Consider the following 17375-nt stretch of genomic DNA (forward strand, 5'->3'; position numbering starts at 1 on the left):
CAAATTGTGCACTGAGCCTGCTGGAGTACCAAAATTAACCTTTAGAAATATGGATGTCCACATATGTTGAAGGAGGTTAATATTGAGTTCCTGAAGTGTGGATTTCTTACTCTGAATGCAGATATCTCGTGTATTTTCTTTGTTGCCACTGCATTAGAATTTCATTATTTTTTTGTACTGTATGATCTCTTGTATTTTATGTAATTCTGGTTCTTTGTTGTATTCACAGAAGTCTTTGAATATAATGTAATAAGGTATTCGGTAGACACCAAGGTGATATATTGATAGATTTTGGATATGATGGTTGAGTCCTTAAACTTTCTCTCATGAATGCAGAACATTATTTACAAATGTCTGAAAACCTAATTCTCAGGAAAGTGCTTGAGTTAAAGACGGAGTGTAATAAACTGGCATTACAAAATGAAGTTGTGTATTATAGGACTAAGATATTTAAATGTGGTGACTGACTAGGGGCCGGATGGCAGGGCTTTAATTTGTCACTACTAGATATCACATCGAGACCTGCTGTGGTGCCCTAACCAGCCTCCTGTGTGGTGAGTAGTGGGAGTTCTGTATGTGGGGAATTTGGCTATGGAGCTGCAAAACTGGTGCTGCATTTCAGACTATTGAACTGTTCTGCCAAGACTCTATGGAGGCAAATTGTTTTATCCTGCCTAATGTTGTTTGGGTCCTCCCAAAGGTATCACCATCTTGTCGAAGGCAAATAAATTTTGCCAGGTGAGGACACTTGCGTACTCAAATGACATGTAGGGATAGGCCGGCGGGATCTTCATCTCCTGTTAGGGTCATGCAAGCCAGACAGATCTAAGGTGATGTGCTAGAGTAAGAGTGATACCCTGGTCTTCCAGGTTGGGGGTTGGGTGTGGGACTAACAACCCCACCCCAGAAAACAATTATTATGAAACCCTAGAGAGGCCAAAGCCCACCCCAGGCTGTAGCACCAAGGAAGAAGAAGAAGAATGTTGTTAAGGTACTGAAATCAAGGAGGTTGTAATGAATTGAACTTGTTTATTGGGAAAGGTAAGAAATGCATGTAGAATTTGGGCGGGGAACATGTTGGGAAGTGTCCACTTCGATGACTGAGAAAGAAATGGGAGGTTGACATAAAGAGGGCTGTAAGCAAGTATGTCGTCAGCGTGGAGAACGGATGGCTCTGTCTTAGGTCTGTGTCCAGTCGCAGTTTTAGGTATTACCAATCTTGGTATTTCAAATTCTGTTTTCGGTGATTTAAGTTGGCTACCAACAAGTTTAACATTTTCACAAAAGACTCGGACACACATTTTTTTTGTGCGCCGAGTAAAAATTGGTGTCTGAATCAGTACGAGCGGATGCGTGCTTTGAAGGCAAATCACGCTGTCACTTGGGTATGAAAAAAGTCAAGAATTCTTTTGCTACAGGCCGAGTATTATGGCAGTATTGCCAGGAAGTAAGCTCTTTATCATGCTACCTTTCACGTCAACTCGTGGCAGAAATTGCTTTAAGTAAAGAGAGTGAATTTGCATATATTAGAGGTAATTACAAGATTTCTTAGAGCATTTATGAATACTGAGTGCAGTTTTTCTTCCACATTCACTCTTCTGTTAATGATCTGTGGAGTGCAAGGTTATAAGTTAATACCATGACAATTTATTAAAAAGTCTGTCTTCAGTTTACTCATTACTTTTCTGTAACAGAGTTTAAGTCATTAGTGAGGTACTTGGAATTTCTCTCGCGTTCTTCTGTCGGGAAAACAAAATGTTACAGAAAATGCCCACGGGCCGTACAGAGCACGCTGGTGAGCCGTGAGTTGAGAGCCCTAATCTACGCCCCGCGAGGCTCGCCACTGGAGTAGTTTGAAGTAAATTTGTGTCATCAGCCACGGTTTCCCTTAACTTCTTAAGGCACAGTGATGGCTGTTCGTAGCGTGTGTTAAGAAATTGTGTAGTTCTGAGTGTTAACAGCATCGCGTCTTGAGTTTTTCCTGTGATTCTCAGAATAAACAGCGATTATTTTCCTTAATCAGCGCTTTGGTTCTGTGTTCGGCGACAGTTGCTCCGGTTGCTTGGAAACGGCTTATCTCCCCCTCGTCCCGCGTATATTGATTTTACCCCCGAAGGGTGCGTGGCCCCCCTGGCGGAAGAAGGTGTCTTAATCTTCGTTTTACAGTAAGCTGTCCTCTCGACTTGAATCTCGGCGTAGTCTTAAGTTCCATTTCGTCAGGCCACTTTGAACGAATGTGTGGAGCGACAAACCTAATTCGAGTGACAGTCTACGCCACTGACGCCGAAGACCGCTCGCCGTTGGGTAAGATCTTGAGCCAGCTGCATCCATCTCCGGCGTGTCGATCTTATCGTCCCATAGTTTTTCTTGTGTCTGCTACGAATCACCAGACAAGTGATAATAACGCTTTATAAGGAGGTTAGTAATAACAACAATAACATTTGATCAGTGTGAGCGCTTTCAGAATTTCTCTCTCGACGCTCCCAGAAATTAAAGCCCACAGACGCCACTGCAGGGACTCCCGTGGCGTAGGAGACAGATCATTGAATCTGTATCAAGGGTTCGAGGTGTCTGTCTTCTGGGTTGTTGCGTCGTGTAGTCTGGTTAGAAGTTTACCGACGTTTCAGATGTCCTTGCTGCCGCCATCGAGCAAGGTCCTCTGAAACGTCGGCAGACTTCTACCAGGTTGGCTTACTGACAACCCAGACTCACCGCCGTGAAATCCGCGAATCGTACCGTGTTGAGGGTTTGCCCCCCCCACCCCCCCTTATGGCAGGTGTGGGCATGCCGCCCACGCCCCACCGTTGCCAACCTCGCGACCTTCGTTTGGAGTTTGGAGTCGTCCCAACGCCCACTCGCCTTCTTCTTGTGCTGAGGTTGATAATGGCCGGCGCTGTACGTTCAGTTTTTGGTGGGGGGGGGGGGGGGCGTGGAGACGCACGGAATGTATGTACTAGCTCCGCGCTTCGGCTGGGTCAGTGTCGGGAATTGAACCCACTCCCTCAGTGACGTTGTTTCTGCTTTGTAAGGCGACGGTCAGTTCTGTCACCAAAATTTCCTTTTCCTTTCGCGAAACCAACTTTGTCCTTTGTGGTGGTCAGTCTGTCCATCTTCCCGCATGTTTCATCTCCGAAACGTTCGAAAGGACTCTGTTCAAAACCGAAACTTTAAACTCGTGCAGTTCTCGAACCGAGGACCACCTCGGTCTCGAGACGTCCTGACTCAGTATCAGTTGTGATCATAACGCGACGCCCGTCACGTGACCATGCCCGTATCCTCGGTCATGCTCCGTACGAGCCATTTTAATATTATCCTCTTGTTACCACGCTGGAATGTTGAGATAATTAATGAGTGGTCAGTTGAAAATGATGTGCTTTATTATAATGATGAAATAAATTACGATGAGATGGGCCGGGCGTGTGGAACGCATGGAAGAAATTAGAAATTAAAGAGAAGGAGGAGACTGCATGGGAGGAAGCTGTGACCGTGTCGGGATCCGATCCGCTGCCGCCCAGCCACCTTGTTGCGGCTCGTATCATCCGTGCAAAATTGGAAACATCGCGTTCCCAAGTTCTGGGTCTCCTTGGGACATCGACCTTGAAGACTTGATCTGTCTGTGAAGGTAGTTCGGAGTTCCAGCGTTGAATCACTTGTCAGCTGATCGTTCCGCTGACGTATTCAAACGACTCATTACAGTGATGCAGTTAATTTGTGACGGCCAAGCGTTTGCAATTAACACGAGTTGACCGAAAACTCCAGAAATCAGTTTCCGCTGACAACTGCTTTCTGGCATTCTGTGTTCCCTTTGTTAGAATAGCGACTAGTATTTATGTTGAATATGGCTTTTTTCTTCTGGATTCCTACCGTCGTGTAGTCTGGTAGAAGCTTTCAAACGTTTCAGAGGGCCTTGCTGCCTCCATCATCAGGGCCAGAGTTATTCCTAAGTATTGTTTCCGCCCGTGCTGGACGACTTGGTATTAAGTTCCCAGCTGGGGCACTGCTGTGTCTTTACGTACGTACGTAAATTGGTGAGGTTCAGAATACGTGGAGCGTTACCTACACGGCGCAGTGCTTGGCCACAGGGGAACGTGAAGTTGTGGTTACCCTGATCACTGATAGAGTTACAGACGCAGTAGACGTAAAATATCTGCGAGTTTGAGCGACGTCACAGTAAGAAGGGAGGGCGGGAAATGGTGGTTGGAAGCGAGACGCCTCGTGTAATTGAAACGGCGAACGAAACTCGGAGATATCTTGCGTCGAGCGACGCGCAGATTAGATAACGCCGGCCGTTCTGGATTTACCCGATGTTAGTTTGATCGCGCTGGATAAAAAAAGGTTTGAAGTGCGTGGAACGCTGCTCATTTGTTTATCTGCCATGCACAAGTTGCTGTAAACCCGTCCCGAGAGAAACGAGTATCTCGAGACAAGCTTACGAGGCTCAGTTACCGAGAAAGCGTGTCGCCTTTTATGGTCCATTTTAATATCATCTTCCCATCGTCCGTTGGTCGGCGTGTTGAGTTTATATGCCGGTTACCTACGCTCGGGATATTGATGCTGTTCGCAAGTTGTTGAACACGGAGTATAGATGTGCGAGGCGCATGCGCAGAATTGTCATCGCTCACGGCTGCTCTAGTTGCGCTGTGGTTGAGGGCCATTAGAGATGTCTGGCAGTCGCATTGTCGTGTGCACGTTAAGGTGATCAGAAAGCCGGAACGAACTCTCGGGTAGGTTACCAGCTGCTGTAGGGACCTTACGCCGAGTTACCGAAAGTGAACTAAAACTCCAGTTTTAATGTGTGGGTTGTGAAGATTATCGGCAGAGAGGTGTCGCCTTGGCTCTGTTTTCGTGTCTGAACCAGCTTTGTAGATTGCGATTGAATTCGGCGTGTTTGCATTGAAGTCGGTCTTCCTCGCTTTGTGCAAGTGTAATTATCGCCGACAAGTCTAAAAACTTAAAATTACAGTACAGAAATTACATTCGTGCTCCCGCTTTTGTGAATTTGCTTGTTTGTGATCGTATTTGACGGAGCTGTTAATATCTCAGACTGTGGCGTCGAAAGGCAGGATAATTGATGAATAATGAATTGAAAAAGATATGGAAGGAAGCGGCTGTGGTCTCACTTGAGGTATTATCTCGGACTTTGTAACGGACGGAGCGGTAAGCCACGAATGCACCAATCAAGATACGTCTCCTGCCTGAGATTTGAAGGCGGGGTTCGCGATAAGTATAGCAGAAGTGGCAATCAGCACGTCGCGACGTCCGTCTTCCAGGGATCTGGGTTTATAACTCGGTTTGCCTCTCGATTTCTGGGTGGGTGCACCCATGGCCAGGCAGTCCGACAGCCGTTTGAAGCCGAAGCTCGTGTGAATAGTTTTTAAGAATTCAGTCCGTACCGCGAAGAAAACACAACACTTCACCGTTACGGAGACCAACTGGTTGATCGCTGCTACATTGAGAGTCATACGAGACTCTGAAGTGCTGGATGTTGAAGTAGATGGACCACATGGATGAAGGAGGCAAAGGCGAGAGAGGACAAAGTAAGTAATGTTGAAACACAGAGCAGGTTTTTTTAGCCTCTGTAAAGGAAGGAAAGAGGAGAAAATGTAAAGCGATAGTCTTCTTTTTTAATCTCTGGGGGGAGAGAGAGATGTCCATATTCTGAATTACTTGTGAAATAGTAAATTGTCCTTGTACGGGGGATCAGCCCGTCGCAAGGCCTTTGCCTACGTAAGAACGGGCGACAGCTCCGTACCCGGAACCCATTGTTTCAGCGCAAACCGGAAAACTCGTTCTTTGGAACATTCCACGACAATTTACTTACGTAGATTAGTTCGGCGTCGATGTGCGATACCTGCCTTTGCTATGACGTAGTGCAGAACTGTCAGTCATTCGTGTCACGAACCCGATGTGGAGACGGTCATGTGACATCACTCCGTTGCTATGCAGCGCAGTTTCCGTAGCTGAAATCATGTTCGCATAATTAGTGTCTTAGTGCAGGAGTAGTGCGGATACCAAGGGAATTTCATGCCGAATTCTGTACAAATCCGTCAGGTTTTAAAACGTGCGCCGTGTGCACGGAGTCATGACTTTTTCACGTGTGTATTCCTCCTTATGAATAAGCGAAGTTGGTTATAAACATGGAATATTGGTGGATTATCGTCATACCCGAATCCCTCTTTCCCCACTTTCTCTGTAATTTCTCAATGTCCAGTCATGCGTGCATTTCCTTTGTCCCCCTGACCAGTCTCTGTGTGTGCACTTTGCCTTATCTTCGTGTCCACTCGCCCCTCATCCTCGTGCGTGTCTCTCCCCTCTGCCTGCGTGCTTCGGTGGGCCCTCACCTTTTGATTTTCCAGTTCAATACACGGAACTGATGTGAAAATCGTGCGTGAGTGCGTGAATGACGTCCCTATGTCTGTGAGGCCCCGTGGATCGGAATCCAGGGTAGTTCCTGTACCTGGAGAGGCGACTGGCGCCCCAAGTTCGCATCCTCGCCCCCCCCCCCCCCCCTTGGAGGTCAAGTGGCGAACTCGTCGTAGGACCTCGAACGGTCTCGGGATAGGATTTTGTGAAGACGGTAATGACCCTTCGGATTCAATAACAGTTTCGTCACCAGGACGACGTTAAAGCTGGTCAGGACTCTCCCGTAGCTGAAGTCTGCGTCGGGGACTTAACGGGAACTTCCGTTTGTGTACTCCCGAGAGTCCAAATTCGTGCGCTCAGGATTTGCTCTGATCAGTGTGCAGACGGTTTATTTTTCGAAGAAGGGGGCTGTGCGTTTTCGAACCTCTGCTTTATTAGGTCGTGTTTAACATGCAGATTGTTTAGGATGGATTTGGTGGTCACAGAATTTAACATTTTAACTGGTAAACCTCGCAGACTTCAGTCGATGAGCCGGTGTCGAACTCCAACGTGAAAGCCCCTGCATGTGGGCTGTAGCGCCCTGATGATGGAGGTGGCAGGGACCTCTGAAACGTTCACCACCAGCGTCGGAACCTCAAATCGTTCAATGGTGCGGGGGGTGCGGGCTTTTGGCTGGCGGGATCTCTCACACTCGTGGCAGGCAAGTGACCAGAATTTTACCTTTGACCTTTGAATACCTGCTGTGGTGATACTAATGCGAATCTTACAGAAACGTGGCTTTACGTACGGTCAAGTGCCAGGTTTTTGTGCACACGGCAATTAAACTTGGGTTTTGTAAAACGGAGAATTTCTCGAGCGAGACGGAGTGTGCCTCGCAGTTTGGCAGTAGAATGTTTTGTGGAAAATTTGCGGCGCTGGAAACCGCGGAAAGGTCGTTCGGACGAGAAAGAATGTGAATTCCTTCCAGCTGAGTGCCCGGGTTATATTTAGACCGCCATTTGCAGATGTGAGTGAACCTACAGCGCTGCCGGCATTGTTGTGGCGAGATCTTTACTTAGCCCGCAGTGGAGAATGTTTCGGCGCATGCTCGCGGATGACGTGACGTGCGGGGTGCGTGTTAATAGGGGACGTTTTTCAAATGTTCGTTCTTTGCTGTTTCGGTCAAAGGTATTGGACTTTGCCTTGGGGAAAAGTGAGGTTAGCTCCAATTGGCGGGGGGGGGGGGGGGGGGGCAAAATTGTGTTCATCTGCTCATGACATCGTCTTGGATCATTGCGCGGTGAATGTTTATCTTAGCAAGTGGCCTCTGCAATATTTTCTGCAGATACGAACGCTGTGTGGCAGCACTGGTCACACTGCGCGGTCAGTTTTTTTTTGCGAGGGAAACTTTTTGGGGGGGGGGAAATTTGGGAGTGAGGAACTGCAATTTGCCTCGAGTTACCAGCGGAGTGGACTGAGAACTGTGGAATGGGGGGGAGGGGGCTTTGATAAAAAAAGGTTGCTGTCGTTTCAAGGCGTGGCGAAAACGTTCGTCGCTGCTACAGGAAGAACATGTTGATACAGTTCCAACATTTATGAGAGAGAGAAATGGATTTCGCTTTCATAGGGAAGGCGGCGTGAATGAACGTTTATCTCGTGCAATTGGTCTGCGTGCTATCGGCGCTCTGAGGGCGGGCAAGGAGTAAGGGATGTTTTGGTCATACAAATTCTAAACAGCTCAGAGTTTCTCCCCCTTTCAAATCCCTGCCGAAATTTCGCCTGTTTTTGACATTTGAGGTTCTTAACGGCTGTGAAGGCGTCGATGTTGTTCTGGGTAATAACGCGCCGTGTGGACTCGTGCGTAGATCTGACGTTTCGGAGGAACCTAACTCCCTCAGTCCTCAGACAACATCGACGTTTCGCCGGTTTTGTCCACTCCTATGGGAAACGCAAAGACTTCTTCTTCTTCTTCTAAATTCATTAATAACATAGGCAGCGCCTCTGTTGACAGCGTCCGCAATTGATCCACAACCGGAACTTCCTGCACTGAAATGCCCGCGGCTGGTGCGATGTTCCCTTTCTGTATCGCTGCCGGGGTCTGTGCTGTTCGTCACGAGCAGTGAGCAAAAACGCGTAGCGTCAACACATGTCTGCTCGCTGGAGAGAAGGAGATTGAGTGAGGGCAAAACGGAATGTCTTTCCCCGGGCCGGCCTTTGATTGGCAGCTGTTCAGTTGCGTTTCGCGTGTCAGGCTCTTGAGAACCAGAATGCATTCGTGGTCCTGAGTGATCAGAGCGGCTGGACGCGTAGCACGAATGACCAGAAACCCTCGGCCTAAGATCGCTCGTGTCCATTCGCTGTCCATTGAAACCCGCCGTTGTGTTGTCGTAATCATCTGCTAGGTCTTTCGACGTGTTCCGTTCAAGGATTTCACACCTCAGTTGTATGCGCACCCCCCGGCCGCCCAATTTATAGCCAAAGACCTTCGTCAGACTTGCAGGAGGCCGGAACCAGAACTTGGGGGGGGGGTGTTTTTCAGTAATTTGGCCACGTGACCCGGTCGATCCCCGTGGTGTCGCATAGTCTGAGCAGCCGGTAGGTTGCTAAGCTGGTCAAGGACGTCCTTGCTTCTCCCAGGGTTCGTCGTCATGTTGGACAAAGCTCGCCACAGTATCTTGTCCTAAACAAATGCAGTTCATCCAAGATCAGATTTGAAATTTTTGGCCTCGTCCCCAAAGTCTCCTTGTATCAACTCGAGGTTTTCCGACAAAAAAATACGCATTTCTCGCTACCCCGTGCGTGCTACATGTCCCACCCACCTCACTCATCACGATATAAGTTATATAGACTTTTTCGTGTCGTATGTGGCCGGCGGAAAGTTGTTTTCTCACCCCTTGGTTAGGTTATTCCCCCCAGCAATGTTGACTGCATGGGACACGTTCCTTGTCGTTGTCATGGCGACTACTGGATTCGTTTCCATCAAGTGCGTTGGCTGCACTTCGTGTTCCGGAAGAGAGGGAATTTTTGAGGCGAAATTGTCCGTCGCCTTCGTGAAGGGCGTGTCTTCTGAGCTGCCCTGAGTAAAATTATTCTTCTGTGAATCCGCGAGGTCCATTGCCTTGTCCAGTGGACCGTGTCGTCAATCACCTCACATTTTCACGACGACTTCCGTTTCAGTGTTATCTAACCAAGTTCCGGGTATCTCCCAGTCGGTTCTCGGTTTCTTCGTTCGAGGCTTTCCGGTACACATTTCGTACGCATGTCTTGTTTCTGCCATGAATTACAGGGACTGTTGGCTCGTCAAGAAGGTCTGTGCTCCATGAAACATCTTTTTTCTTTTATAAGCTTGAGGTTTGTGTCGGCGGAGTGTTTGCTTGCGCGGTAGCTACCGGCTTTGTACGTGTGTTCGCGAGCAAAGACCCGCTGCTGGCAAAACTGGATTCAAGTGGAATCCGTCACTGGACAGGGATTGTACCCCCGGGCCGTGGCCTACTCGAGTGTTCTTCAGTGACACCGGACCGACCGTTAGCGGAAGGAGTGTCAAGGTTACCGGTGTGTACGGAGCGCCGAGCGGATGTCGGCCCAGATACGGGGACCCTCGGCTTGCAGGGTACAAGTGGCGTTAGTCGGTCACAGGTGCTCGGATCCCTTTCCACGGAGCATTATGAATTGAATTTGCGAACATCTGACGTTTTCCGTGCGCCTCACAGAACATATGCGAGGGCCTTGTTCGTGTTTAACAGGCTGCAACAGAGATCACGATTTCACCACCAGCGTTTATGATCTGACTGCTCGGACGATAACGGTTCGCCTCCAAACCTAAATCTTTCAGCACGCTCAGATGCCATGTGGAGGGCCCATCAGACGCTTACATCGATTCTTTACCAACAACTCTCATTTCGGTTCTTCTGGAGTTGTGTAAATTTGCTTTAAACGTTTTATCACGTGGTCAGAGTTTGAAGAAAGTGCGTATCTTTAGTACTGACCAGTTTTGTATTGTTATTTGTCATAACAGTTCTTTTATCTTAAATAAATTAACATCAAGTCCGTTGAGTCCGAAGATGGCCGTCTTCTGGGTTGTAGTCTGGTAGAAGTTTACCAACCTGATGATGGAGGCAGCAAGGTCCTCTGAGATGTTGGTAAACTTGTACCAGACTACAACCCAGAAGACAGCCGTCTTCGAACTCACCCCGTAACTAGCTGTGTGCTCATAATTTGTGGTTTATTTCAGGAGGCAGATCCTAATGTCTGGTTACCAGTCGAGCAACATGGCGGGGGAGATGTGGGTGCAGTGGTTCTCGTGCTGCGTCAACCAACCGGCTGCGCAACGGGTGAGCCACCTTTGCTTTATGCTGGTTAAGTTAGGTTAGGTTCTTTCCCTCTAAATGACTTAAATTTACATGTTTCACGTCGTCCTCTGTCTTGTGCATGTTCTTACTGTTGTCATCTTCATGGATGTCAACGTTAAGAAACTTGTGATTTGAACCGCCGTGCTCTGTCTGTACAGAGGAAACGCGTGCAGCAGCGAGCGAGGCGGATTGACCGATCCATGATAGGTTCACCTACCAACTTCCAGCACACGGGCCACATTGGTTCCGGCGATGTGGACATGGGGAACTCGCACCTGCGTGCCATACAGAACCAGATGCAGTCAAAAGGGGGCTACGAGACAGCCTTCACGACTGTTAAGGTGAAAGATAAAGATAGTTTCCTGGCTATAGTCGATGTAATCCCATAATCGTCCGTCATAGCCTAGTTTCATCTGTGGGTGTGGAACTTGGTTTCTCACCCAGAGGGGAAGTATATCTAGAGGTTGAGGGTGTCTGAGAGCTTGTGCCCAGGAGGATATTTGGGCCTAATGGAGAGGAGATAATTATGTGATCAGTAGTTCCCACGTTGTCTTGTTTTTGCTTAATATTGTTATACTGTTGGGATGATTAAATCAGTAAAATGAGATGAGCGGAACATGGTGACCAGAAGGGAGTCTTGATACAAATAATGCTTTGGATGGGCTAATCTTTCCTCCCACATTAAGTGCGACCCTCATCACCACACCGTGGCGCATCCTGAAGTGGCTGGATAAGAAAGCCGACAGGTGGCAGTCCGCAGTTTGAGTAATTTTGATTTCACTGTTGTCAGATTTTACAGATTTTCTTTTTCATGTTTAACTTTGACTTTGTTTCAGGCGTGCTAAGTGGACCGCAGTGTACAGAGACTGAATCAGAGCAGCAGGAATGCGACTGAACGTACTGTGAGTGCAAGTGAATGGACTGAGGAGTGTGAAAAACAATTTTTTTTTTGTATATAGTTTGCAGCATGTTGAGTGTTTGCGTTGTTCATAATAATAATGAAGTTATTCAACAGATTTCTGACCCTCAGTACAGAAACAGTAGATGATGTCGTCCGCGGGGTCCATCCAGTTGGTTTGTCTGCCTCTTGGTTTACAATTCCAGCACTCATGTTGCCATGGGAACAGGTGAATGATAGTAGAGATATTGTTTTCTTTAGTTACGTAACCAGTCCCTGGCTGTCTAATGTGAACCTGCTGATCAGTCGTGACAGACTGAGTGTGTACTTGCAAAAATTTGACTTCCCGTTGAAACAGTGACCTGTTATATTTATTGGTATATATATATATAAGTAACTCATTGAAATGGCAATATTAATTAACTCTTATCAAGCTGTGGAATCATATTTTTGTAGAAGAAACGTGTTTGTTCAAAAAAGAAGTTTCTTCCGGATCATCTGAAGTTTTCTATAATTGTGGAATCGTGCGTTTTTAAGAAATGTTTTGTTCCTTCAGGAACTAGTGTCTTCATATCTCAAAGCTTACTTCTGTTTTACAAGACCTCACATTTTTAATTATAGAGATTTGTATTTTTAACTAACTTTTGATATTTCTTGGGACGCTCGAGTGTTTTCATGTTCCATAGCATTTGTTCCAAAATAGCACATTTACGTATTTAAAATTTGTTCGTGAAATATTTAAAATTGGAACCTGCGCACTTTTTCAGCACGTGGTAAAGACAAAACTGTGTATACTCTCAAATCCGAGAAGCACTGTTAACCAACGCTGTGTTCGTTGCCACACATGACAGCTGTGTTACCATAAAGATATGTATAAGGTGCCACTCGATATACAGTTACTCTCTTCAGAACTACACCGAACGTCTGTCCATAATATCTTGATAAGTATAATAGAAAAAGAATTGTTACTCACAATTTACTGATGGTCGTGATTAGTATTTCATATTTGGACTGTGTGAATCAAAAATCATCTGCAATTTGCTTAATATTTTAAATTATACCTGTATATTTAAGAGAAATTAGAATTTTAATGAATAATTTGTTTTAAACAGGCTGTTGAGTGAAGACTACAGAAGGTAAATCAACCATCAGTTTGAGTTTTCCATAAGAAATGGGAACACAACAGCATAAAAAATAAAGTAATTTTACTTTAAGATACTAATAACAAATGTATTCATCACAAATTTTGTTATGTATGTGTGTGAATCTGCTGCTTCTGTGGTACACAATACATATTTGAGGCAATTGTGTCATTTCACATTTCACATTTCACAAAAATTGTGTTTTGAGTGACTTTATTCATTTTGTTTGGTTTATTCTCAGATGCATGGATGTTACATGATTTATTTTATTGTTGAAATAATTATATCATTTATATTTGCTGATCATTTACTTGAAAGTGCTTACCTAGCCTGTTGATGTATAAAGACTGTCTTTTTAAATGTAATTAAAATTTGTTTGTTTCATTATTTTTATAATTTTATTGAACTTTTTTGTTGTGTGCTGTTCAAAACAGAACAAGTCTTTCCTATATGAGAATGTGTGGCAGTCAGTTTATTTCTTTGAACTCTAAATGTTGTTAGAACCGCAATTTTGTGTGCAGTCATAGAATAGCTCGTGGATTTGTTATTGTGGTCATGAGTCACTCTCATTTGTAACACGGTCAGACCCAGTTGGAAATTCATCAGATTTTCCTAGCAGCTTGGCCATTTTTGCTAGATGCAAACAGAGTTTAGAATAACTAGGTACTATTTGAATAAAAAATTTCTTGGATATTATCCATCGTCTAGTAAATAAAATATAAAACGACGTTTCGGAGATGGGGCTCTATCTTTGTCTTCAGGTTCCTACTCAGTTGGGCCCACCAGATAGAGCTAATCCCTATCTCCGGACAAAGTAAAAAAGTTGTCCGGAGATAGAGCCCCATCTCCGAAATGTCGTTTTACATTTTATATTTTATTTACTAGACGATGGATAATATCCAAGAAAATTTTTATTTAAATGACTCATCACCATCGTCAAGAACTTTTAGATTTGAAACTAGGTACTAATTACCCAGGCTGTAAAGAAATTTGTCCCAGGTATCTGGATGTTCAGACTTGCTCAACTTTGGTGCCTCTGTCCATGAGTACCATTATAGTTCCTTTGCAATGGGGAACATGACAAGGGTAGCTGTAGGCTACCACCGTGCCTTCATCAGGCTGCATGCATTTATAAAGAGCTTAAAATTTAATTATCTTCATTACTTCCTTTTACACACATAAATTAATCTTTGTTGATCCCTGTATATTATTACAGACAGTCATTGTCTGGTAATTGTTACCAGAGGCCTGATGTGGTGATTGAGGTGTTTCATGATTTTCCTCATTCTTTCCAGGCAAATGTTGGAATAGTACCATGAAACTGGCTACAGTTGGCTCCTCCCACATCCCCCACAATGTTTTCATTCACATCAGTCCTTGAATTTGACGCTTTATGATCCATCCAGTTGGGAGAACATCAGTTAATTAACTAAGTAGAATTTATTCACCCAAATTGGAGCATACTTATATGACTTTCTTGTAATGCTGAATTTGGAACCAAAAGTTCTAAAATATTAATTTCACATACAGTAAAGTAAGTAAAGTTTGTCCCGCTACGTGCCATACAGGCGCTTGGGGTGAGCGGAGGTATAGCTCCTCTCTTTCTTGACCTTGGCACTAGATGGGGGTGAGTGGTCAGCGTCACGTCCCGGCCGGCTTTACCCCCGGGAAAGGACCCCAGTACCCAATGTAGAGGAGGCTGGGTGGGCCCCAGAGCCCGTCTGGACGCAGAGGCTAGAGGAAAAATCCTCTGCCTCCATCAGGGATCGAACCCTGGCCGTCCAGCCCGTAGCTAGTCACTGTACTGACTGAGCTATCCTGGCTGCGATCACGGCCTAATTTGACATATGGAACCAAATTGTGACGTGTCAGACACCATTCTTTTGAGGATCTATAGGATGCATGAACACTTGTCTGGCTATCTGTTTATGTATTTTGGTCATCCCTGTTCTATTGATTTATTCTCATAAATTGATTGCAAGTTATTTCGTATAAAACTCTTAATTTATTCTAATTGCATGGTTTACTACTGTTTTAGCGGATTTAATTTAGAATGATTTTTTCCCACACACGAAGACAAACTGCCCATTTCATTTAGGACATTTCTGTGTAGTTGCTTCTTTCTGACAATAATTTGTGTATGCATGTCATGACACTGTCCAAAAGTTACTGGGTGAGGACAAAAGGAAATGGATGGTAATTAAAAAATTGTTTCATAGAATGATAATTCTTAACCTCACTCTTAGTGTAAGATTGTAGAAACAAAGGCAGTGTTTTTCAGTGTTGCAATTTTGGGTTTTGCTTTCGGATTGTTAGTAAGCTATCCCAGTAACATATTTTAAGATATTAATGAAGACCTGTCTCCTGTTGTTGTAAGAATATCAGAAACATTGCTCAAGCTTTTCAACAATAACAGCTAGAGTATCACTAAATCCGTTGGCAGGACTGCATGAATAGTCAGCCTGACAGGGCTCCTTGCGCAGCCTTAGATGAATGAAAGGTAGGAGGAGGCAGGCCATGTTCTATCTTTATAGGGCAGTCATAATTATTTTAACATTCAATATCCCAGCATTTGTTCTCAGAGTGAGTGGGTTCTATTTGTTTCTCAGAATATGTTTTAAAAAAAGCTGAATTCTGTAATTGAGATGGAGCGTGTGTTTTTAGAGATATGAACTGGCATGGTTAATAGATGTACAAAATTACTATTTTGGTGAGGAAGATGAAAATTATCAAAATCACCTGGGGTTCAAAAAGTGAACCTCCTTAACACAGGTAAGATTTCACATTTTCATGGTGATGGCTGTCTTTTTGAGTGTTGCACTGTGTTCTGTGGTGTATACTGACCAATGTTTCAGAGGAGCTTTCTGCCTTCATCATCAGGACTCATCACCGTGATGATAGAGTAATGAAGTTCCTTTGAAAGATCAGTCAGTATATACTAGGCTATACAGTGAAACACCCCAGAAGACAGCCGTCTTCTCCTTAACGCAGTTTAACTGCTCTAGAACTGGTCCCTTCAGGAATGTATGTACTGAATTCAGTTTTGGTTTGGCATTAAGTACCATTTTTCATGACACTGAAGATGATTTTTAAAATCATTTTGACAAATATCCTTGCGCACATTGTGCTCTGGGTCTGTAATACCCTGCCTTATTGTTGGTGGAATTTTGATTTATGTTTGAGGTGAGGAGATGCCTGAATGCCTCTCTGGAGGATGTTACTGTCTGGTGCCTTCAAAATGCTGACTGACTACCAACCTGTGATCATATTGCAGTGCTGGTAACCTTCTCAACACATTTATTTCTTTTCCCTGATGATGATTTTATGTGATAAAATTGAAAGCATCCTCACTTGGTTTGTAAAATTGTATCCATATAGCATTCAATTTCCAAACTGTCAGAATTGAGGCAGTGAAACATTGGCCAGTATCTACCGGACTGCGTGGTGCTACATCCTGCAACACAGCCCTTTTAATACTGATTGCCATGGAAATCTAAAACCTGTCAATTTTGTTCTGTATCAATATCCGTGATCATTTAGAAGACTTATTGCTTTCAGTTTCCATAAAGACTTTGGTGTTTGTACTGTTTATTTTCTTTATCCTCCCATTTCCTAACATGGATGAAACAGGAAAATATGGCAGCCACTTTAAATTTCATGACTACAATTTATTGGCTGTGTAAAGAAATTGCTGGGAAGGTTGTCACACAGGGCTGCATGCCGCCAACCATCAAACCAGTGCATCCCATCCCTGAATCCTCCCTACTTAAATGGATAAATAATTTTACAGTATACCATATTGTGTGTTGTAAGATATTTTTAGCAACAATTTTAAAATTGATGTGATTGTAAACAAAAATGATTAATAGTTCAGTAGTCTGAACTGTTGTTTGTAAGGTCAAGTTTAAAATGATATTAAAAAATTAAAAAGGAGGAGATGTAATTGCAATTTAAGCATAAAGCTTACTGAAAACTTCTCTGAACACATTATGGCACTGGTTCCTTGTTGGAGGTGCACAGATTTGTGTTTGTCAGTGTTAGGAGAGCAAATTTACAAGTAACTAAGTAAATATAAATGTGAAAACAAAAAGGAAATTAGAAAGTCTAATGAAAGCTTACTTTGGAGAGCAAGACATTGATGGGATGTGAATTAAATTAAACTAACTTGTGGGTGGGCTTTGAGGCTCTATAAGAACTAGAACTTAAGTGCTATTTCATCAAACAGGCTTCAGTTTCGATTGGCACAGCTCAGTCTCAGATATGTGTGAAAAGTTTCCCCTCATGATTCTTCAGTGAAGTTTTCAGTCTCTGCCACATATCCCTTTTATACTCTACAACAACAGCTTATTCTCTGGTAAGAGATCTGCTGAGACTACACTATTTTAAAAGATATTTTTAAACGAATGTTACTTCAGCCTTCATTCATTAGACGTGTCTGTATATATTTATCTCCCAAATTGATGTTTAAAGCAGTTGGACAGATTCTCGAACAAATGGTGTGAAAAACATTTTTTGAGGTTATTTCGTCGTAGTTCAATCCCCATCAATAACTATATGACGTTAATGCGAAAGTCTGGGTTAAAGGCACCACTAGGAATCCATTTCCTGAATAGTGCATCATAATTTATTCTGATCTTGATGTTC

The 17375-nt window shown here is 44.2% G+C and overlaps 1 protein-coding gene across 5 annotated transcripts in view; it reads left to right on the top strand.

Moving 5' to 3' along the window:
• The window catches only part of LOC110830407 (CDC42 small effector protein homolog), a 19273-nt gene extending 6155 nt beyond the window's left edge, over nt 1-13118 (top strand). For 2 of the 5 annotated variants that reach the window (XM_022065304.2, XM_022065303.2), the window contains exons 2-4: nt 10574-10673; nt 10850-11032; nt 11528-13118. In XM_022065304.2, the coding sequence (XP_021920996.1) occupies nt 10574-10673; nt 10850-11032; nt 11528-11536 (292 nt within the window). In that variant the 3' untranslated portion in view covers nt 11537-13118. Of the gene's footprint in view, nt 1-869; nt 992-10573; nt 10674-10849; nt 11033-11527 lie in introns of those variants that run through there. The other 3 variants (XM_087350946.1, XM_087350945.1, XM_087350944.1) reach the window with 3 other exon arrangements.
• Nucleotides 13119-17375: the final 4257 nt, after the last annotated feature.

This window comes from Zootermopsis nevadensis, unplaced genomic scaffold, assembly GCF_977971745.1.
Source record: "Zootermopsis nevadensis isolate Lab colony 2312 unplaced genomic scaffold, Znev_1.0 Znev_ptg000017l, whole genome shotgun sequence".
NCBI classification, from domain to species: domain Eukaryota; kingdom Metazoa; phylum Arthropoda; class Insecta; order Blattodea; family Termopsidae; genus Zootermopsis; species Zootermopsis nevadensis.